A 21,369-nucleotide genomic window follows, 5' to 3' on the forward strand; every position below is an offset into this window, starting at 1 on the left:
GCGATTTCATTTAGATGCTCGCCCGTCAGTTTTACTTCCTCTCAGATAAAAGTTCAATTGAAAAATGTAAACAGAAAATGATTTATTTTCTTTCTCGCCAACGCAAAAAAAAAAGTTCCAGCATTGAAGCATTCAATGCTTGGTTTATTGAAAATGGATGACGTTCTTCACGATACAAAATTATACAGAATACACACTGTATACCACATCCAGTATAAAAAAGAGGAAAGTACTTTTAAAAAAAAAAAGGGGGGGGGGGGGGATTTTCATGAAGAGAAGTTGGGACGGGAGGACAAAATTAAGGCACAGCCGGTACTATCTGGAAGCATAGTGCATATGTTACATACAATACAAAAAAGACAAAAGCGTTAGAAACGAGCTGCGTTCGAGCCGCCAGCGTTATGGCTTCCTTTTCTTTTTTACATTTTTGGTTGGTTTTAACCGAGCGCTTTCACCGCTGCCGCCTCAAGCAACCCAAGTGCAAAAAACCCCAAGACAAAAAAAAAAAAAACCACAAATGAGGTCACAAAAGGATGTTGACCAGGATGAAGGGGGGGGGGGGGGGGCACCGGATCAGGATTTGTGGGCACCGGAGGACGAGGAGGGGGCTCCTTCCAGGCTTGGCAGGGGGACAGGCATGTGTCCGTTGATTAGGCTGGGGAACTGCGGAGGAAGACAGAGGTGGGACCACAGTTAGGGGGGGTCGGAAGCCCCGCGAAAGGCTGCCTTTCCGCTGAGGAAGCCACCGCATTGTCACAGCTCGGGCTTCCTGTTATTTGTTCATTGTGCCGCCTCTTCCTGTTCGTCTCTGTCACCTTCCTTCACCGGGACGTACGCGGCGGCCGCGCCGTCGTAGCGCATTTTTTTTGTTTGTTTTTGCGAGACCCGACCGCGGGGCCCCGCCCCGGGAGAATCCGGCGAGTGACGAGCGAGGATCCGCTCTCGAAACCGGTTCGCCCTGCTCGGGCTGCTCGGCTCCCCTGGGTTCAAACAGGAAGTATTCACAGGATTTCCTCTCCCGCGCTACAGTGCTGAAACCGGACACCCTCCCCCCAGGCCCCCCCCCCCCCCGCAAAGTCTGCTCAGTCGTCTGTTGCGGCAACACAAAAACGTCTTAAATTCTTTTGTTCCCGTTCGCGGCCCCGAGCCGACGCGCTGGCTGTGATGTCAGCAAACGGATTTGTTCAAGTTCCGCTGGCGTTGGCCCCTCTCGTTTCTAATTCCTCAAGATGAGCAAAAGTTTAGCAATTATGGGATGGACTGAAAACGCACCGTGAGGTCGACCTCATTTGACCTCCATGCACATGTCCAATTGTTTTGTTTTGTTGGGGTTTTTTTTTTTTTTGTTTTTTTTTGCACAAGCGAAGGGCAAAATTCACAGCATTTGCGAGGATGTCGGCTCGGGACGCGACGGCGAGGCGGACGGGGGCCACCGAGCTTCTTGCGTTAGACTGGAAGACTCACTGAAAGGTCTCTGGAAATGTGGTGAATCTGCTCTTTTGACGTTACGCGGCTGCCGCTGCTGGCCACATTACACTGACGTATGGCAACACAAATTCCAACTTAAGTCTGCAACTGTAGTAAGGGTGGACGGCTTCAAATACTCGAGCTCAACAATACAGAGCGATGGAGAGAGAGTGCTAAGGAAGTGAAGAAAGTGGCACTGAACGGTTGGCGGAAGGTGTCTGGTGTTCCGCTAGGACGGAGGGCAAAGTTCATAAAACGGTGCTGAGGGGCGGCGGCGATGGACGGAAGCGGAACTGGAGGTGGCCGAAACGAAGATGTTGAGGTTCTTGGTTGGATAGGGTTAGAAACGAGCCAGCCAAAGTTGGATGTCTTGGAGACAAGGTTCGATCGAGAGAGCAGACTTAGATGGTTTGGACGTGTCCAGAGGCCAGACAAGAGCGCAAAAGAGAGGAAGACCAAAGAAAAGGTTGATGCACGTTGTGAGGGAGGACACGAGGACAGTGGAAGAGACGAGATGGAAAAAGATGACACGACGTGGCGACCCCCCCTAATGGGACAAGCCGAAAGGAAAAGAAAAAGAAAATGTGTAAATGTAGCTCAGAGGCCGAGACACCGAGCCCGCTTTTCCCCTGACTAACTTCACGTTGTGGTACTCGTGTCAAATACTTTTCGTGTTAACGGGCTGGCAACTCCAACGTTGGATTTTTGGGGAAAGGAAGCCGTCACAAAAGTGCAACACTCATCGTCTGCGCGGACATTCCTTCAAATGCCCGTGCCAACTTCAGGACGTACAAGGACCCGCCGTATTTTGGGATTTGATGGACATGAAGCGTTTTCCACTCCCAGTGTAGAAAACGCAACTATTTGCCCAATTCACCCTCTGAGGGTATCGCGCCAAAGCGTTTTCTTGCTAACGGAGGACTGCTAACTTGCCGGATTGAGAGTTGCGTCCAATCTTTTGGATTCATCGATGAGTGCGAGTACCGAACGAGTGCGCCAATGAGTCCCGATTGCCGTCTTGTCGTATCTGCCAGTGAAAACACGTTCAAGTACCCTCCCGAGTCTTGAACTTGTAAGCACAGCAATAAGGGGCACCCCGAAGCTCAGTGGTCAGAGCACTGGTTTGGTCAACCAGAGGTCGTGCGTTCGTTTCCCGCCGGGGCCTCCCACCGCTCCCCAAGCAAAAACTGCGCCGGGCCAAACAAATCTGCCGACCCTCAACGGGATAAGCCCAAAGAAAGTTTACGTTGAAGTACAGGAGTTGAGTCAGTATTTCTACTGTCCAAGTATCATTACAGGGTGTGAGTACTTTTACAAAACAGGGGATGGAGAACAACCCCCCCACCGTGGCTCGTATCAAAAATGACAAACGGTTGGATTTGACGAGGGGAAAAGGTCACAGCGGGTCGCGGCGGGCCTCACCTGGAACAAGGAGGCGTGGCCCTGCCGCCGGGCGGGGCTGAGCGGGGCCACGGGGCTGAGGCTGCTCCACAAGTGGATCCCGGACAAGAGCGGACTGTGGGCCAGCAGCAGACCGGAGGGAGTCTGGAAAAAGACGGACAAAGAGGGAGGTCGGGCGTCAGACGGGGAGGAGGAGGGACCTTTCGGCCGGGCCGGGGCGGGGCTAATGCCAAACATGCTGAAAATGCAAAACGGAGCCGCTTTTCGGGCCTTTGGAAAAACAAACTGGCGGAGCAGGAAGGAAGTCTGCGGTTTCTCCTCTGGAATACGCCGGTGACGCGAGGGCGGGGAGGGGCTGTTGTTGATGAAGGGGGCGGGGGACGGGAGAGAAAACATATGAAATCAATTTCTTCCCCCCCGTGTCACCTCAGAGAAGCGGGCCAGTGTTGCAGCCCCCCCTCCCATTATTAATGGAATTATTGGAGCATGTGGCATCACTTAAAGGCCTCTTCCCTCCTCGAGCAGACATTTTGGCCTCTTTCACGGCTTGTTTTTGCCCCCCACCCCCTCCGCCCTCCCGCCTGGCGAAGCGCGCCAAATCGCAACCGGATTCCCGAGGCACGCTACTCCGGGTCCGCACAAACGCGTCACGGGACCAGATGGCCCGAAAAATCCGCTCCGTGCGAGACCAAAACCGGAAAAGAACTCGGCCGACGTCCTGCGCGAGATGAGGCGAGGATGGCGTGACGCGCGACGCGCTAACGTCTCGCGTATCACACGCACACACAATACTGCAAATACAGAAAGTTTTCAGACCCCCCAAAATCTTGTTCAAATCTTTTCAATGTCGTTGTTCCTCGAGCAAATTTCATACACATCAGAACTAATTGTGTTGTTACGAGCTTAAAAAGAATTTACAAACAGAAGAATAAGAACAAAAGTACAGTGTAGAAAAGAAATATAAAGATGGAAATACTCTCAAAAGCGTGCCGGGGGGGGGGGGGGGGGGTTCTCAACCTGGATTTAAAAGCACACTTGGGCCTGATGTCACTTTTGTTGGCACACGTCGATCCCATATTGACAATTTTTGCAAGTACTCAGAAGCTTTTCTGTGCCACTCCTATCTTTAAGCCAGTCAGGTTCTGCCCAGTTCTTCTGCTCCCCCTCGAGATGGTTCTACACCTTCACTGGAATCCCGCTGTGCTCGATGATACCGACTGGACTTGATTAGCAAAGGTTAAATGTGGAGAAAAGCAGTCGCAACAGTGAAGCACGGCGGTGTTGGGGGGCGCCGGCTGCGGGTCCAGAATCAGGCCAACTACAGGGAGATACTGGACCAAAACCTCCTCCGGAGTGCTCATGACATCCAACAAGACAACGGAAATAACCAAGGAGTGGCTTCAGACCAACTCTGTTCTTGGAGCCCCGACTTAAACCCAATTGAGCATCTCTCTCCAAATCCGGGTGTTAATTGAAGACTGCGGGTGTGATTGGTTGGCGACCAGTCCAGGGTGTATTCAACTCCTGCCTGATGTAAGCCGGGATAGGCACAGAGTAGCTCTGAAAACGGATGGAATACGGGCTGCTGCATGAAACATTTCAGGAGGTCTGAATACTTTCCGTACCCACCGTGTGTATTTGTATATGCGCCGCTGTTTCACTCGTTTATCGTTGGCGTCATTCCACAATCTTGTTTTACGGGTTTTTTTGCCACAACGCCCTCGCGAAACACGGTCGGTCGCACGCAGCAAACGCCCCTCGACGGGAAATCGTGGGAACGCTTGTTCCCAAAAGGGTCAGACGCCGATCTCGGCATTTCCACCTTTTTGCGTCGCAATAACGTGACTGCGAATCCTGGTCCGAGCGGTCGAATGGACCGATGGATCGTTTTTTTTTTAAGCCAGACCAAAAGAAACGCCGGTCCCGTACCGCAGCGGCAAAGCCTTAGCGCCCGCGCGAACGCGCCCCCTTCTCTCGGGCAATCTCCTCACCTGCGCCGCGAAGAAGGCGGTGGTGAGCGACCCGGACGGCAGCGCCGGGCTGTTGAGCGCGATGGAGCCGATGTCGCTGCCCGCCAGCAGCAGGGACGGGGCCGAGATGTCCAGAGCTTTGGGCTTTTTGCTTCTGGCCGGCAGTCCGTCTCCTCGACTACAACTACTGGTTGACGAGGAGGAGCTTCTTCCGCCGCCGCCGCCGCCGCCGCTCCTCTTTTCGGGAGGGGGCCGCAGGGCCCGTTCCCTGTGCCCGGACGAGAGGTTGAGGGGCTGGGCGCTCGGCTCCGAGAAGTCCCCCTCCCGCTCCTCCCCCTCGTCTTCGTCCCGGTTGCCCCGGCTTCGGGCGGGCGGCCCGGGGGAGACGTAGGCCTCGGCTTTGGCGTCGTTGGCGCCGAAGCGGATGACGGACCGCGGCTCCTCCTGCAGAACCCTGAGCAGCTCGGGCTGGTTCTGGAGCGAGGCCACGCTGAAGGACGAGTACAGGCCCGAGCGCAGGTATTCGTTCCGGCTCTGCTGCAAGCCCAGGACGGCCGCCCGCGCCCTCCTCCGGGACTCCTCGGCCTCTTCCTCCGTTTCCTCCGCCGCCGCCGCCGCCGCCGCCGCCTCCTCCTCCTCGTCCGCGTCCGGTGCGGGCGCCTCGCCTTCCTGCAGGGCGGGGAACCTTCCGGAAGCTAAGCCCATCTCCACCATCTGGGGATCCATCTTGAGGATCTCGGGGAAGGAGACAAACTTGTAGACAAACTTCTGGCCGATCACCTTCTTGATGATGTTCTGTTGTGGAGAGCGAGACGAGAGAGAAAGAAAGAAAGAAAGAAAACGAAAATGGGACCACAGCGCGAGACCATAACAAGCTAATAAGCCCCCAAACAAGTCGAGAAAAGAAAAAAGCACAACACGGAATATTTTTGGGTCAGCCCACATGCGGAGGCTGGAATTTGAACCCTAGTCCAAAGAACTGCAGAGCAGACGCTCCAAGCAGTCTCCCTCCATGCCTCAGTTATGAATCTCTTGTGGAAGAAAAGCAACTAGCCTGTACCAAGTAGAAAGTGCGGAGATGTGCGGTCAAAAGTCCTCAAAAAAGACTTGAAAGGTCCACCGCATCAGCGCGAGGCCTCACAGGAAGCGGAAACCTCGTCCGGCGCGTCAAAAGAGGAAGCGGGACGAGAAGAAGAAGTGGCGTTTACCTTGTCGTAGTAGTATCGCAGCGCCCGGCTGAGTTTGTCGTAGTTCATGTTGGTCTTGTTCTTGCGCAGCCCCCACAGCTTGGCCACCTCCTCGGACTTGAGCAGCTTGAACTCGCCGTCCGTGGACGTCCAGCAGATGAGGTGCTTGTGGCTCTGGTCCAGCAGCAGCTGCAGCAGGAACTGCCACAGGGTGATGGCGCTGTCCATAGCTGCAAAAAAAAAAAAAAAAAAAAAACAAGCGCACCCTTTGGTCTCGCACGCCGACCCCCAGCGTTGATGCCAATTTGGCACTTTTGTCGCTAGATTCAGCAACTTTTCAGACTTCCGTTGCAACTTCCCCCCACTCCCAACAAAAAAAAAAAAAATGCATTGAGCAACATATTGAGCTCAAGTGAATCAGATTTAAAACAAGAAACAATATTTAAAAAAGGTTTTATTCTTCCCCCCCGAACGGGTTTCCACAGCATCTCACCTCAACTTAACCCGTTCGTGGGCAGCGTCCCATTTTTGGGACATCGTGATTTTCACGCATGATATCCTTCAGTATATCAAAATATTGACGTGTTTTAATCTGGAGCCATCGTTTGGTGTCAGGAGAGGCTAAGTCATCGGCCAAAGTTAGCACGGCGTTATTTCCCTTTCCTTCCTGACCCAACGTGGCTGCCTCAAGTATACGTGGAGAAAAGGGACAAAGGTCAGTATGCAACCAGGTTTGTCTTCAAAATGCTAATCCATCAGTATTATTAATGCAAAAGTGTCCTTCTAGAATACGAATCAATTCGTAGGATGTACCACTTCGCAGAACTGATAACATACCCGCTGCCCGCGAGAGGGTCCATCTTTTTTGCCCTTTGTTTTATTTCCTTGCTTGTGGCCTGTTAGGAGACTTTTGTCTCAATAAGGTCAAAAATTGCCACCCTGCCCATCAAAGGGTAAATGCCAAAGATTTCAGTTCCAACAAGAAGTAGTTTTGGCAGTTTATGAAGTTTTTTTTTTTTTTTTTCCTTTGTTAAAAAAGGGAGGCTTCAAGCGGTTTATTGGCACACCTTGACGACGACGCTTCGGGTATTTAACAAAATTTCAGCTAAAGCAAATTGGGAAACCCCGTCGAGGAAAGCGGCTAACAAAGCTAGCATCAACGCTTTAGCTGGACCTCGGTTCTGTCCGCAAAGTCCTTTTCTCTCCTAGTTGCGGATTTTCAGTGATTGTGTGTGTGTGTGTGTGTGTGGGGGGGGGGGGGTCTGGCACATAACACCCCCCAAAAAAAACGCATGTCCAATCTTATTTAACTTTTTTTTTTTTAAGGGTCAACAAAGGATGCAAATGACGTTTCCCGTCGTCCGAGATGCTGACACTTTTTTTTTTTTCCTTCCATTTTTTCCCCCCGCGGTCGGCCCGACGTCGTAGCGATCACGCATTCCACTACGAAGGCAATCAGCCAGGCCCGAGCCCGTCACACTTCCTGTGGAGCCCAAGCGAGCCAGATTGGACCGCAAGCATACTTCTGGCTTGAGCTGTTGTTCCTCCTCGTGGGCGCCTCTTTTTCCTTTTCTCCTTCTCCCGTCTGGACTCTTCCACACACACACTTGTAGTCATCCCAGCACATGGTCCCCGCTCCCAAACTAAATTTAGTCCTAGCGGAGCTGAGTTGGGGGGCAACAGAGATCATTAAAAAGACATTCAGTTTGATTTGAGTGCTTCCTTGGGGGTCCGCGTCGCCAACTCATTTTCAGGGAATGTTGCCAGCGGCTTGAGGGGTCCATTCTCGATGATGTCATCGTGCAATCATGTACAACTGGGCCGACACTGATCACGTTTTTATCCGTCCGAGTAATATAAACGCAAAAACAAAAAATTCCACGTTCCGTATTTAACCGACACACAAACGTTTTTTCTTAAGACTTTCGCTCAATCCAAAATGTTATAAACGTCAATGTTACGGGAATCATGAAATCTTTTATTGGAACGCAAACGGATCATTTACAGCCAAACGTGGATCTCTTATCCTCTGCGGGAAAAAATGAAATTAAACTCTCCAATTCCCTCGTCTGACCTTCCCTGGAAGCAAGAAGTCACGTGATGGTAGCGGGACATTATTTTCATCAAAATGAAACTCTTCCACACACTCCAAAATATTTCTTTGCACCAAGACGCCACAAGAGCGAAGCCAAAGCACTACTTTTGTCTAAATGAAAGTCCAGTTTGAATTTGCGGATTTCCTGCACGACAAAATCATTTGAATTGATTTCCCAGGAAGGATTTCATCACGGAAGACGGACGACCGCGGCGCCTTTGGCGTGCCGCAGCTTTCCCGTCACGCCTGTTTATTGTTGACAGGTGAGCGCTGCTAAGTGACGTTTGCCAAGAGTGGGGGAATGGGAGGGGGGGGGGGGGCAACGGAAGGGCGACGTCGCACGGAACCGCTTTCCGCCGCACGCCATCCGCTGACTTTTCGATGAGCCGTGTGAAACCACAACGTTGTCAAAATCAGGACTTCCTGCCATTCTGCTTCCAAGGACAAATGGCCGAAAGGAGGGGATCAGAGGGGGGGGTGGGGGTGGGGGGGGGGGGGGGCGCTACAGCATGCCTCCCGCCGGTGAAAACATCATCATCATCATCATCATCATCATGTGAAGCTAGCACAACGCCCGGCATGTGAAAGAAGCAACGAAACATCCCAAATATGACGCATGGATGTGCTGTTTGGTGTAGTACCACATTGGGCCAGTGCATGGCAGCACTGAGCTTTACTGGCAGAGGAGCAACATATTGAAGAGCAAGAAAAAGAGGCAGAGAAGATCCTCAACTAATCTGCAGAGGTTTTGCCCACTCGTTGCAGAGAAAAGAGAAAAAAAGACGCAATGTTGGTGGCTTTACAATTAGTTCAGCATCTGTGCTAGTTTCCGTTAGCCTTCAATTTTCCCATTAATCTGGCAGATTTTCACGAGACAAAATGGTGTTGAATTATTTAACATTTGATTCAAACCCAAATCAATGCCTTGCTTTCAATCAAAGTTGGAGCTACTGTGACTACTCAACACACAAAAAAATTCTTTACATTTTAGAACTAATATTTTACAATATTGCTCTTAAAATTGTTATTTTAAGTGGCACATCTATAGATTTCTAGCTAAATAACACTAAATTAAAAAAATTCTATTTAACCGTCAACTTTTACACTTAAGAATTTCAAAATTGATTTAGAATTTTAAAAAAAAAAAAAAGTGTACAAATTTCATGTCAACAAAATTAGAATTATTAACTTATACAAGTATATACTTTTACAGGTAGATACTAGGTAGGTATTAGTAGCAACAAGATCAACTATTTAAATTCTTTTTTTTTAAAGTTTGTTAAACATAAAAAACACAATAATTATTTTCAATTATCAATAATATGTTGACATTTAAAGCTGAAATAATATAGAAAATAATTTATAAAAAGGTATCATTAAGGATAGCGCGACACCAAAATTGAAATTATGAAAATGCATTCTTTGTAATAGTTTTGTAGGAACACAAACAAGCATGTCAACATTTTTCCTCTTCAAAAGTGTGTTTTGGTTCTTTTGGGTCATCCGGAATACGCCGATGATGCGTTTTTTTGTTGCCCCCCCCAAGCGGGTCGGCGGTCCCCTTCCGTTTGGACGGCTCACGAAGGCGGCCCAACGGAACGTTTTTGTCAGATTGGCGAGCGCATCTCAAGTCCACGTTGTGGTTTCTTCAGCATTCATCAACTTCCTTTGCTGCTATCGCAATCGTCGTCGTTATTGCTTTATTTGTTTTCTTTTAGCTTCTGAGTTGTTATTATTGTTGAACCACTTTCGGTTCTTGGTCATTTCCTCAAATGTTACGATTTTGCAATTTGCACGAGTACACAGTATATTGTATTCGATTGTAACTTCTGGTTCTGTTGTGGCCACTTTGGGCCAGTTGAAATCCACCAAGCCTCCATAACTCCTAACTCCTTGTTATTAGCGGTTGCAGTCATAATGTTTGGGTAAAACGTGCGTGCGTGCGTGCGTGCGTTCGTTCGTTCGTTCTCGATTCAACGCGTGACTTTTTGGTTTTAGACCAGATGACATCATTCATCCAGTTCGGGGCAAGGCTGCAACTTCACGTCATAGTTCGCGAAAGAGGCCCTTTCATGGAAACTTGGGACTATTAGCAAAAAAAAAAGACAAACGGCACAACGGAGAATACGTAAACGCGTCAGTTTTCAGCTCGTTTTCCAACATTTGCATCGTGCAAAAAAAAAAAAAAAAAAGTGCATTAGTACAATATGCAGTCCCCCTCCCCACCCCCCCCAAAAAAACGTTCTTTTTTCCACTAGACTAGGTTTTGTAGTTATTCCCTCTCTTTAATTTTAATAAACGAAGTGAAGAAAAAAAATCCCAAATGCATGTACGTGGCAAAAGATTGCTAAGAAGTCTCAATGAGGTTTTTTTTTTTTTTTTTTTTCCCAAGCTGTTGCTCGGAAGCACACCGGAAGAATGAAGACAAGCTGCTATTATGACGGACAAAAAGTGGTGCATTCACCGCCTTTCCGCCCCAAAACAAGCCCGAGATTCCGTCCCGAACACGCCACGAACTTAAGGAGGGTAAAAAAAACTAAACAAAAAGATGGAAAAGTGGAGGGGGAATGTTAATGTTTACCTGCGATGACTTCCGTGGCCTTTCTTGCCCGCCGAGGAAGTTTAGCGCGACGCCGCCGTCGCCGTTACCGCCACCGCCGCCGCCGCCGCCGCCGCCGCCGGAGAAACTGGTTGTTTTTCCATGCTCGCTACGCGGCTTGTGCTCGGCCTGAAATCGGATCCTGCGCTTTTTCTTTCTCCGAGCAGGAAGTCGGACGGAGCGGGCAGACGCAGAGCCGGCGGCTCACTTCCTCTCGCCGACGATTCCCCAGGCGCTCTGCCGTCTGTGTAAACACGCGTTTCCTCCCCTCCTCTCCGCCTCTGCTGCCTTCCCGCTGACGGACGCCAGTCGGCACACATGGCGAAACAGCCAGCCAGCCAGCCAGAGAGCCAGAGAGACAGAGAGAGAGAGAGAGAGAGAGAGAAAAAAAAAATTAAAAATTCCCCCCCAAAAAAAAATAAAAAATCCGACAGCCCCTGAATTGACATCATCACCGTGGTGCCTTCAGGAAAGCCTTGTCAATCGGGCCACTCGTACTAACAAAAAAAAAAAAAAAAAAAAGGAGCCATTTCCTCCTCCACGCAATTCATATTTCATGGGTTTTTTTTTTTTTTTGGTCTATCCCTCGATTTAAGTGGGCAAATGTTTTGCTCCAACAATGAAACTCTTCGATGGTTGCTCGGCAAAGTTCCTCGAGGAGAACCACCTTCGACAGGAAACACTTTCCGTCATTTTTAATTATGCCTAATTTTCCAAATCGACGTCATGTAACTTGATTCAAAGCCAGTTCAAGACCGGCTCGTCTATTCTTGTACCACGTATCGTTGAATTTCCCCTCCGCCTGATTTCTTAATTTATTTTCGCAAGTCACCTGATTTGAACCAATTTTTATTTCGCTCAAAAACGAATCTCATTTGCATCTGCAAAAATAGGCTTCAGAACATGTCAAAAGTTATGGAAAATTCATCACGGAGAGTCGGAGATTGTCCGATGTAACCACGCGACCACTAGGCGGCCCCAAAGTGCAATTAACAGTCAACAGAGGCCGAATTTTTGGGGTTTTGTTTTTTTTTAAAGACACGTGTTCGTTTTTGTGTTTGTTTTTGGGATGTATGAGTGAGGAAGAAAAAAATGAACGACTAGTTAGTATCTTACATGTATTTTGTAACCATACTTGCATATTTTCAGATAGTTTCAAGACATAACTGTCGGGTTACATTATTTACAAGAAGAGAATGCTTGACATTTTCTTGTTTGTTTCGTTTAATAATTTCGTTTCCATTTTTTAATGTCATAGCAAGTGATTTTATGCGGTCCCGGATGGGGAATATCTTGCTTCTCCCGATCTGTGGCCAATGGTCCTGTTTTGAGGATGAGGGAAATCATAACAATAATAATAATAATGTCACTTGCCTCCAGGTCACCATTGCAGATGACAAACTGAATGAATGATGAAATGAAATGAAATGAAATGAAGACTTGAGTTTTACAATTATTGAAAAAATATTGTCAGATAATGTTGTAATCAAGCGTTAATTGACAGCTATTAATTACAATGGGCTGTTTTTACATCGTTTAATGACAGTTTTCTTACTGTTGTTGTTTAATGAAAGACGCTTTTGGTGAAGAAATATCAAGCGGCATCATTTTGATGAACCGTACAACCATATTTGCTTCTGGGAAAAGTCACACTACGAAGCAAACAAGAACGATTACGATTTAATGACAGATACGCAGGCAAGAAGCGCGCCGCGAGCGACCGGACGCAGCTCATGTTGACCATCAGCGCTTTTTTGTTTGTCATCCACTCCACCGTCAACTGTGTCAGGCGTCCTCACGATTGCGACACGCAAGGCGGACTGCGACACAGGCCATGTTTACATGGGGAGTACGTTGCCTCAAAACGCCCAATTCGACCTCCAACGTGTCGTCCTTTGCCCCCCACCTCATCTTTGTCTTCTACCTCAAATGCAAAGTCCTGCAACGTCGCCTTCTACTGGCACTTCAGTGAGTTCGGTCATCTGAATTTCGCGGACGACCTGCACGAAAACCGAAATTCACAACCACCAGGCATGTGCTCACGCAGCGACTACCTGGTGCTCGAGCACCTGCCCGTTTGCCCTGAACCGCAGAAAGTACCCGTTTTCTTTTTCATTCGTCAGTATTTATAAGAAAGGTTGCAATCTGTGTCACCAATTTTTACGCGAGGTATTTTGAAACCTGGAGAGCATTTATTTGAGTCCTTGAGAGAACTGCAAACATGCTGGCGGCTTCCCCGCAGAAACCCCTCCTTCATGCGAACTGGGGACTGTTGACCTTTTATATCCACCGTGGTCTCCCTTGACCTATCTTTGTTGCTCGCGTCAACAGAAATGAACGTAGCGTACATAAAAAAAAAAAAAAAAACGTACATTTATTGTGTGACGCTTGCGTTTGCGATGGGTGCTCTTTTTCGGGTTTGCGCACCTGGCCCCAAAAATGTCACCAAAGGCGTTGAAGAATTATTTTCAAGCTTTCCGCTACATGATACGTGTTGCGGTTACATCACCAAAGTGGATTTCGCTCCCAATGTCCCAACAGCCGTGTGACCGAGTGACCCCCCGGTCCACAGTGCCGCTGAGGCGTGGCCCCGGGAAGCCGCGTCCGATTGGTCCTCCCGCCGTCTCTCCCCGGTACCTTTTTGGAGGCCCGCGAAGAGCGAGCCCCCCCCGCAGCTCAGCGCGCCAGAGTCCCACCATGCCTCGCTTTACCGTCCACGTCCGAGACGAGTGGCTGGCGGTGCCGTGCCGGGACAGCTCGTCCACCGTGCGCTGGCTGGGCCAGGAGGCCCTCAAACGCTACATGAAGAACAAGCCGGACAACGGGGGCATCGGGGCGCTCGAGGACACCCGCTTTGCGGTGCGCAGGTGCCAGGGGCTCGGCCTGCTGGACGCCGACGACACCGTCGACGACGTCCTGGAGGACAACGACTTCGTGGAACTGGGTTTGTGCGGGCGCACCGTTGCACTTGTTTATTTTTTTCCATTTCATTTGGGAAAAAAAAAAGGGCTGTGTAGACTTTTGCCGTGTGATTTCCTTCCAAAATTGTCAAACGCTGTTGTGCTCGCAGCCATCGAAGGAGACACCATGTGTCCGGACTTCATCCCGTGCGGGCCCGGAGTTTCCAATCTGTATCCATCCCCCCCCCCCCCCACAATGTTCATAATTCAATGACATTTCCGTGCAACTGTTGTCCTTACACGAATTGCGCAAACAAACCAGCACGGCGGCTTACAGAGAACCCGGAGAAGTAAGTCCAGGCGTTTCTTCCGCACACTTGTGCTACGCGCACGTTGAATTTTGTCTTCCGTCCGCAGTCGATTTGTTTGGACGGCAACAGCCTGACCTCGACGGACTTGGTGGACTTGGGCAGAGGCCTCTACAAGATAACGGTCAGCGGCGAGCGTCGGAACGCTCCGGATCGGTCGCGCTGATCTTCCGCTGCGGTTTTTTGGTTTTGTTTTTTGTTTTTTTTCAGCTGACCTCCGAGGCGGAGAGGAAAGTTGTGCAATCCAGAGAACTTTTGGACACCATCGTCAAGGAAAACAAAGGTGGGCCGTGTCAACACAAACGTCAGATTGCGTTCAACAGCAACTCCACGTGCCGCTCTCCGTTGCAGTGGTCTACGGGATCACGACCGGTTTCGGCAAATTCGCTCGGACCGTCATTCCTGTCAGCAAACTCAAGTAATAACATTTTAATAATTCAAATGTTGGGAGCTGAAATCTGAGTTGAAGTGTTTGTGTGTTGCTCAGAGAGCTGCAGGAGAACCTGGTGCGCTCACACTCGGCAGGTAAATAAAACTACAATTACAATTTTTTGATTTTCAAGTTTCAAGGTGCCACGCCATTGTTTTGTTTTTTGTTTTTTTATGGGGGGGGGGGGGGTCGTTGCAAGATGCCCGTGCTTGGAAAGAAGCTTGGCAATTATTTCTCATTTAAATTGGACACGTAAATAATCTTTCCTGAGTGGGGGACTCTTTTGGCAAGTTCTGAAAACAGCTTCGGCGATAAGGTGGCATGTTTTGGCGGCATCTGGATCCTTCCGTGGGGGGGGGGGGGGTGGGTGTCGTTATTATCTTTGGGAAGCGAAATTCACCGAGAGTTGACTTGGTGGCCCACGAACGCCAGCTCAGACCGCAAGACAAGTTTGGACTTTCACGACGGCTTCTATCAGGCAGGCTATCAAATCCCCAAAATCAAAAAAAAAAAAAGTCTAAAAAAAGAAATCTGAAATCATTTTCAAAACCACTTGACCTGTTTTTTTGTCGTCGTTTTCATGACTTCTTCCTCCTCCGCTCGAACACGTAAACTGTGCCAAAGTTGAAAATTTCTCACCGTTTTTCCCTCTCTTTCAACGACGGCCATCTTTTCTGTTGGACATTTTTATGTTGAATGACGTGATCGATCAGGTGCTGCGAAGCCCCGCGATTGGTTTGGCGACCAGTCCTGGGCGTAGTACCAGCCTCTCGCCCCAAATCATCGGGACAATGGTGAAATTAAATACGGTGGGGGGTGTGTAGGTTTGGGCAACCCGCTGAGCCCGGAGAGGACCCGCATGCTGCTGGCTCTGAGGATCAACGTTCTGGCCAAAGGGCACAGCGGCATCTCTCTGGAGACCCTTCACGCCATGATCCAGGCCTTCAACGGTGAGCGCCATTTTAGCCGCGAGCCTGCCTTTGGGACGATTAGCGTCAAGTGGGCGAGACGAGCGCCAGTTGCAGCGACTTCTCAAACGGGATCAATGAGAACACTTGCAACAAGTAGCCGTCGTTGACCGGAACTCACTTCCAGACGCTCGCACGCGGACTAACCGGCCTCACTGACTCCAGCTTCTGATGTCACTCAGCGGGCCACGCCCCTTCAAAGGAACACCTCAAACACACAGACAATTACACTCAAGTCAGCGACGGCGAATCATTTCACGTGAAGGTCTGCTCCTTGCAAGTGTTCTCATTTTGGACGCTTAAGGTCCGTGCGGGGACGTTCCAGTAGGTCAAATACTCGAGTTTTGGACTCCTCGCGTGAAAGTCGCTCGTGTGGCGAATTGACCGAGGAACCGCTTTCGGGGACTAGAAAACGGAGGTGACGCCGGACGTTGTTGTTGCAGCTTCCTGCCTGTCGTTCGTCCCCGAGAAGGGCACGGTGGGTGCCAGCGGAGACCTGGCGCCCCTCTCCCACTTGGCCCTGGGGCTGATGGGCGAGGGCAAAATGTGGTCGCCCAAGAGCGGCTGGGCCGACGCCAAATACGTAAGATGAGCCGCAGACTGATCCGCTCGCTGAAGGACGCGAGGTCCAACGGGAAAACACGTTTGCCGCTGACGACCCTTAACATGTTTTTTTTCCATCTGCGACCAGGTCCTGGAGGCCCACGGGTTGAAGCCGATATCGCTGAAGCCCAAAGAGGTAAAGTCGCCCAAAGGGTCCACATTGCATCATCCATCCCAACTCCGGGATGCAAATCCACACTGTGAGGTTGCGTTCACAATCGGCACCATACAGGACAGGGACTTTGACATCCTTCATCAGTCCCTGATCCCAAATCATTGTACGGTACGTACAGGGAGTTTGATACAGCGGACATTATAGTTGAAAAAAGCTTTTGAACACTAATCGGGGGCACCACCAACTCGTTCGCGGCTGTGCACCTTTATTACGGTCAACCGGAATCCGAGCGTTTACTGCTACGGATGTGTTAGCTCAACTCAACTGTCTACATAAAACACTTTCAATAAAACCGCAGCAGCTGAAAACTAAGTCCTGGACGCAGATAGGGGGAAAAAAAAAAATACTTGAAGAAATAAAAACTATTGAGGATAAACAATTCAAAACAAAAAAAACAAACAAACAGATGCTGGGTTGAGAGACAGAAAATGAAAAGCGATTTTCTCTTCTGTGCAGAGGAAGGTCATTCCGTGACCGGGGACCAGTGAGAGAAAAGCTTCAGCTACTTAAAACCGGGCTGCCTTGAAAGCTCACTCAAAACGGCTTTGAAAACAACGCGCAGCGAAAGAGCGAATCGCGCCATTTCTGTCGCAGAATTCCAACGTAGCCCACGTTCTTTCCGTCTGCTCCCGCCAGGGCCTGGCTCTGATCAACGGCACCCAGATGATCACCTCGCTGGGGGCCGAGGCCGTGGAGCGAGCTCAGGCCGTCGCTCGCCAGGCGGACATCATCGCCGCGCTCACCCTGGAGGTTCTGAAGGGAACCACCAAAGCCTTCGACAGTGGTGAGCAGCATTGGGGGACCAAAATGGAGGTGGACTCATTTTTGTTTTGTTTTAAATGTTGACTGTGGTATCCCTGCGGCCCAGACATCCACTCGCTGAGGCCTCACCCGGGACAAATAGAGGTGGCCCAGCGCTTCCGCTCGCTGCTGGACTCTGATCACCACCCATCCCAAATTGCAGGTCGGCGTAAGGGCTCGTCTTACAATGGATTGAGAAGTATTCGGTTTCTTGAGGGGACGACATTCCAGACCGCACCAGACACCCGAAGAGACTTTTGTGCTGTTGTTTCTCCAGAGAGCCACCGCTTCTGTGACAGAGTTCAGGATGCCTACACCATGCGTTGCTGTCCTCAGGTACGACACAAATCTCACGCCCGTCCCTCTCGCCTTCGTAATCACCACCTCGCACCTTCAAAAGTGACGTTGTCTCGGAACTCGCTTCCAAACGATCGGAATGATTGGCCTCCGTGCACTGACCCGCTTCTCGTAGGTCCACGGCATTGCCAACGACACCATCAAATTTGTCCTGAACATCATCAACACGGAAATCAACAGTGCCACAGACAACCCTGTATCCTCCAGTCTAGAAGCTTCCATACATTGTTCTTGGGGGCAGAACTCAAGAACTCCTCCGATCTAGTGTGGTGTACAGGATGTGGTAGCCTCAATCAAAGGTGAGATCGGGAAAGTTTGCTCAAGGCGGACCATCTTCATTGTTTGCAATGAGTTTCCGTTCTCCCGTCTGCGACATGAGCCGAACCTTTTTGTTGTGTTCTGAACGATGGCCGATGTCAGGGACCGAATGGAATCAGGTTCGTTCGTCCGTTCGTTCGTTTTTGTCCGCTACGCTTTGACTTTTTCCTATTGGCCGTGCAAGATGGTGTTTGCCGAAAGAGGTGAGACTATTTCAGGTGGGAATTTTCACGGAGAGTATCCGGCAAAGGTAGATGCAACCCAAAGCCCAATAAAGTAACAACCTGCAGGTACTGTCCAGTTTTTGCTCTTCTCAACCTCTGCCTCCCTGTCAGGCTCTGGACTTTCTGGCCATCGCAGTGCACGAACTGGCCTCGATAAGTGAAAGGAGGATCGAGAGGTTGTGCAACCCGTCGCTGAGCGAGCTGCCGGCGTTCCTCGTCAACGAGGGGGGCCTCAATTCGGGCTTCATGATCGCTCACTGCACTGCGGCTGCTTTGGGTGGGGCTCCGCTGTTTTTTCCCCCCTGTCCCCGCTTGGCTTCTGCCTCACTCATTTTCCAAGTACAGTTTCAGAGAATAAGGTTTTGTGCCATCCATCCTCCGTGGACTCCTTGTCCACCAGTGCCGCCACCGAGGACCACGTGTCCATGGGCGGGTGGGCTGCCAGGAAGGCTCTGAGAGTGGTGGAGCACGTGGAGCAAGGTAAGGAAACGTGTTCTATGTGCGGCACGTGACCAATTTCGGTCTTTTTTTTGGTTGCAATTCTCAAGCGAAAAACCACCACGACTGAACTGACGAGCACTGAAGTGCTTCACTTCAATTTACCACAAAATCCGACTGAATCAAAGTCTCACACGTCGATAACAGTGAGCATAAGCCAATAAGATTAATCATAATGATAATACATTGTCACGCAATCCTTGAAAACGTCAAACCAGTCAGTGCCATCGAGAGACTGCTGCACCGCGTCTTCTGTGTTTGGAACCCAGTAGTTCTCAATTGTTTTCCGTTACGACACCGCCCAGGAAGAAGAACTGTTTGAGAAGCCCGTTGTAACCCAACACAACCTTTGGTTGACCGCCTGCTGTTCCGCCAGCAGCCTGTTGGCGGTAACAACCTGTAGGAAATTGTGGTCCGATTCCCCAGAAGACGAAGCGGAGCTGTGTGCTCCCTTCGCGTTGGCGGACAGGAGGCGGCGGTCCAGTGTTTTTTCGCGTCCCGTTGCACGGTCCACCTGTCCTGTCAACTTGTCGGTAGACGAGAGTGGAACAAGATGATGGAATTGGAGTCTCCCCACGCCAGGGTGCGTAACGTTCCTTGCGTCGGCTGCAGCTACTGAAAGCGAAAGCAAAGTGAAGTTGCCTTTAAATCTCTTGCGCCATTCAGCGGCCGTGTTTGCCTCTCATCCCTCTCCGGTGCATTCTTTGCCCACGGGGTGCCGGCTGGCTCCATGTTAAAAGTTAAAAAAAAAGTGGCGGAAGGTCACGTGTTGGAAACACCGAGTGAAAAAGTCAGATGACGTTGATGCGTTCACTGACAATCAATCGTGACGGAAAAAAAGTACAACCGCGGAACGAGCGAGTAGGGGAAGCTCCTGTAACAGGTCGCTGACTTGCATGGTCTGAAAATGTTCGTCTTTGTGCTTAGTTCTGGCCATCGAGCTGTTGGCAGCCTGTCAGGGCATCGAGTTCCTCCGCCCGCTGCGGACCACCACGCCGCTGGAGAAGGTCTACGACCTGGTGCGCAGTGTGGTCAAGTAAGTCAAACAGACCGGGGTCAGGGTACAAAAAGTGGAAGACAAGTGCAGGATGGTTAATATTTTGCCACTGTTCCACTTCTGCAGGCCGTGGATTAAGGACAGGTTCATGTCGCCGGACATCGAGGCGGTGCATCGTCTCCTGCTCGACCAGAAGGCAAGTGTCCGACCCGCCCAATGTGGGTGTCCAAGTCCAACTCCAGCTCTCTATGATTGGAAAGTGAGAGACTTTTTTTTTGTTTTCTTTCTTCTTTTTCTACCAATTTTTAAACTCAGGTGTGGACTGTGGCAAAGCCTTACATCGATAAATACCAAACGGAGTACATCCCCGAATCCCGTCCCGTCTCTCCGACCGCCTTCTCTCTGGAGTCGCCGCCGTCGCCGAGGAAGCGCTGTCGCCACGACTGAAGCCGCGCCCACACCGACCGTCATCGGAGCCTCTTGCGGTCAAGCCGGCTGCCGCTCATTTCGCTCTTGCTCGGCATCACGGCAATAAGTCGCCAGCAAGCGTCGAGCCACCTTCAAACTAAAAGTCTACCCATTTGAATCATATTAAGAAGCGGTAAAAATGCCCATTGATTTGATATCGTGTAAAAAATAAACAAATGCAAATGGACTGCACTTTTAAAGCGTTTGAGCTCCACAATCACAGCGGCTAAAGCGCTTGACGAAGCCTCACGTTCTTGCTGCCTGGCTCATTGGGACCAATCTAAGGTTGCCCAAGGGCAGTTCAATATCTGGACGGTCATAGCGGGGATTCAAACCTGCACTACCGACTGAGCCACAGTCATGCAAAAATATTCCCACTCTAAATGAAAGTCCCTGAAAAGTGCGTCTCTTGCTGTATGTGGGATTTCAAAATAAAAGTCAAGCCTAATAAGAAGTAAATGTGGGGCGGCTGGCCTGACCTACTGGCTCCAATCGGATCGGAGCGCGGTAACGGGCCGGAAGGACATCTGAGCCCCGCTGACATCAACGCGTAATTGCTGATTATCGGCTTTTGAACTTGTATGTATGGACGCGATTGTGATTTCGTTAATGTTGCCTCCCAACTACCTCAGCATTTGTACTTCGCTGCATTCCAGTCCAATGCTTTTGATGTTATTGTATAAAATGACATGATCTGGGATAATTATGTGGAAAGATATAGTCAGCAATACAACTCGGGGAAAAAACTTGTTGCTTCTTATCAATGTCTTTTTTTTTTTTTTTTTTAGCGGTGACGTTTCTTATCGAATTGATATTCCCACTAGGGTTAGCCCTCACAGATGAAGTTTCACTGGTGGAAGAATGTGCACAAAAGCCCGACTGCAAGACTTTTCTCCCTTCAGATGGATCCATTTACCATCTCACTTGGATTGAAATATTTCTTCCATGAAATTGTATTCATTTATTCACAACTGTCTTTTGTCTGTCCAATGGGCAAATACACGCTAAACGCATTGTTCATTTGTTGTTTCTGTGACGTCCCATTTCAGACAAAACATTTCAACTTGTTTCCTTGCATTTGAAGACCAAATTCAATTTGCAGAGTTCTGTATGATGAAATTCATCAAAAATTTCACAGAAAATGTGTTTTCTTGCTTATTTACTGATGAAGTTTCGCGAAAAACCGTCGGGCTATAAAGGTGAAGCAGAGACAACGACCGTAAACAAAAAACCTTGTTCAAGTGAATTGAGCTCATCAGGAAAAAAAAAAAAAACCTTTACAAACAATCTTTAACAGCGTCAAAGTAAATCTTTCTAACTTACCTGTGGAATGTTTTCTCCCAGCCACGAAATTAGCGACTGACGCACAGGTCGGCATGGTTGTTTTGGGAGTAGCAAGATGGCGGATGGCGACTTCACTTTCGGTGGTGGCCAATGAGCCATCCAGTCTTTTTTTTTTTTTTTTAATAGATCAGTGGGAGAAATATATATATATTTTCCCCCCCCCATCTTACGTCACGCATTTGGGCGGTTCCTTGTTGCT

At 49.6% G+C, this 21,369-nt stretch overlaps 2 protein-coding genes and 2 long non-coding RNA genes across 4 annotated transcripts; 2 read left to right on the forward strand and 2 right to left on the reverse strand.

Annotated features, from left to right (window-relative positions):
* Nucleotides 1-123: 123 nt before the first annotated feature.
* Nucleotides 124-11,058, reverse strand: elk3 (ETS transcription factor ELK3). Its single transcript, XM_061842701.1, has 5 exons — nucleotides 10,702-11,058; nucleotides 6,047-6,255; nucleotides 4,860-5,633; nucleotides 2,890-3,012; nucleotides 124-663 (listed from the first exon to the last, which is right to left on the reverse strand). The coding sequence occupies exons 2-5, from the start codon at nucleotides 6,251-6,253 to the stop codon at nucleotides 574-576; spliced, it is 1,194 nt and encodes a 397-aa protein (XP_061698685.1). The 5' UTR covers nucleotides 6,254-6,255; nucleotides 10,702-11,058; the 3' UTR covers nucleotides 124-573.
* On the forward strand, nucleotides 6,213-10,505 carry LOC133512755 (uncharacterized). Its single transcript, XR_009798281.1, has 2 exons — nucleotides 6,213-9,344; nucleotides 9,502-10,505. It is a non-coding gene; the product is annotated as an uncharacterized LOC133512755 (long non-coding RNA).
* A 205-nt stretch (nucleotides 11,059-11,263) lies between the features above and the next one.
* On the forward strand, nucleotides 11,264-19,832 carry hal (histidine ammonia-lyase). The gene is made up of 20 exons (XM_061842694.1): nucleotides 11,264-13,663; nucleotides 13,790-13,850; nucleotides 13,942-13,969; nucleotides 14,037-14,111; nucleotides 14,198-14,270; nucleotides 14,339-14,405; nucleotides 14,475-14,512; nucleotides 15,242-15,367; nucleotides 15,829-15,968; nucleotides 16,077-16,124; nucleotides 16,800-16,947; nucleotides 17,032-17,127; nucleotides 17,242-17,300; nucleotides 17,437-17,517; nucleotides 17,824-17,889; nucleotides 17,975-18,140; nucleotides 18,209-18,343; nucleotides 19,289-19,397; nucleotides 19,485-19,554; nucleotides 19,674-19,832. Exons 1-20 carry the CDS (start codon nucleotides 13,159-13,161, stop codon nucleotides 19,803-19,805), a joined length of 2,223 nt encoding a protein of 740 aa, XP_061698678.1. The 5' UTR covers nucleotides 11,264-13,158; the 3' UTR covers nucleotides 19,806-19,832.
* LOC133512754 (uncharacterized) lies at nucleotides 19,381-21,275 on the reverse strand. The gene is made up of 3 exons (XR_009798280.1): nucleotides 21,150-21,275; nucleotides 19,698-19,923; nucleotides 19,381-19,604 (listed from the first exon to the last, which is right to left on the reverse strand). It is a non-coding gene; the product is annotated as an uncharacterized LOC133512754 (long non-coding RNA).
* Nucleotides 21,276-21,369: the final 94 nt, after the last annotated feature.

Source organism: Syngnathoides biaculeatus, chromosome 14 (genome assembly GCF_019802595.1).
Source record: "Syngnathoides biaculeatus isolate LvHL_M chromosome 14, ASM1980259v1, whole genome shotgun sequence".
Classification (NCBI taxonomy): Eukaryota; Metazoa; Chordata; class Actinopteri; order Syngnathiformes; family Syngnathidae; genus Syngnathoides; species Syngnathoides biaculeatus.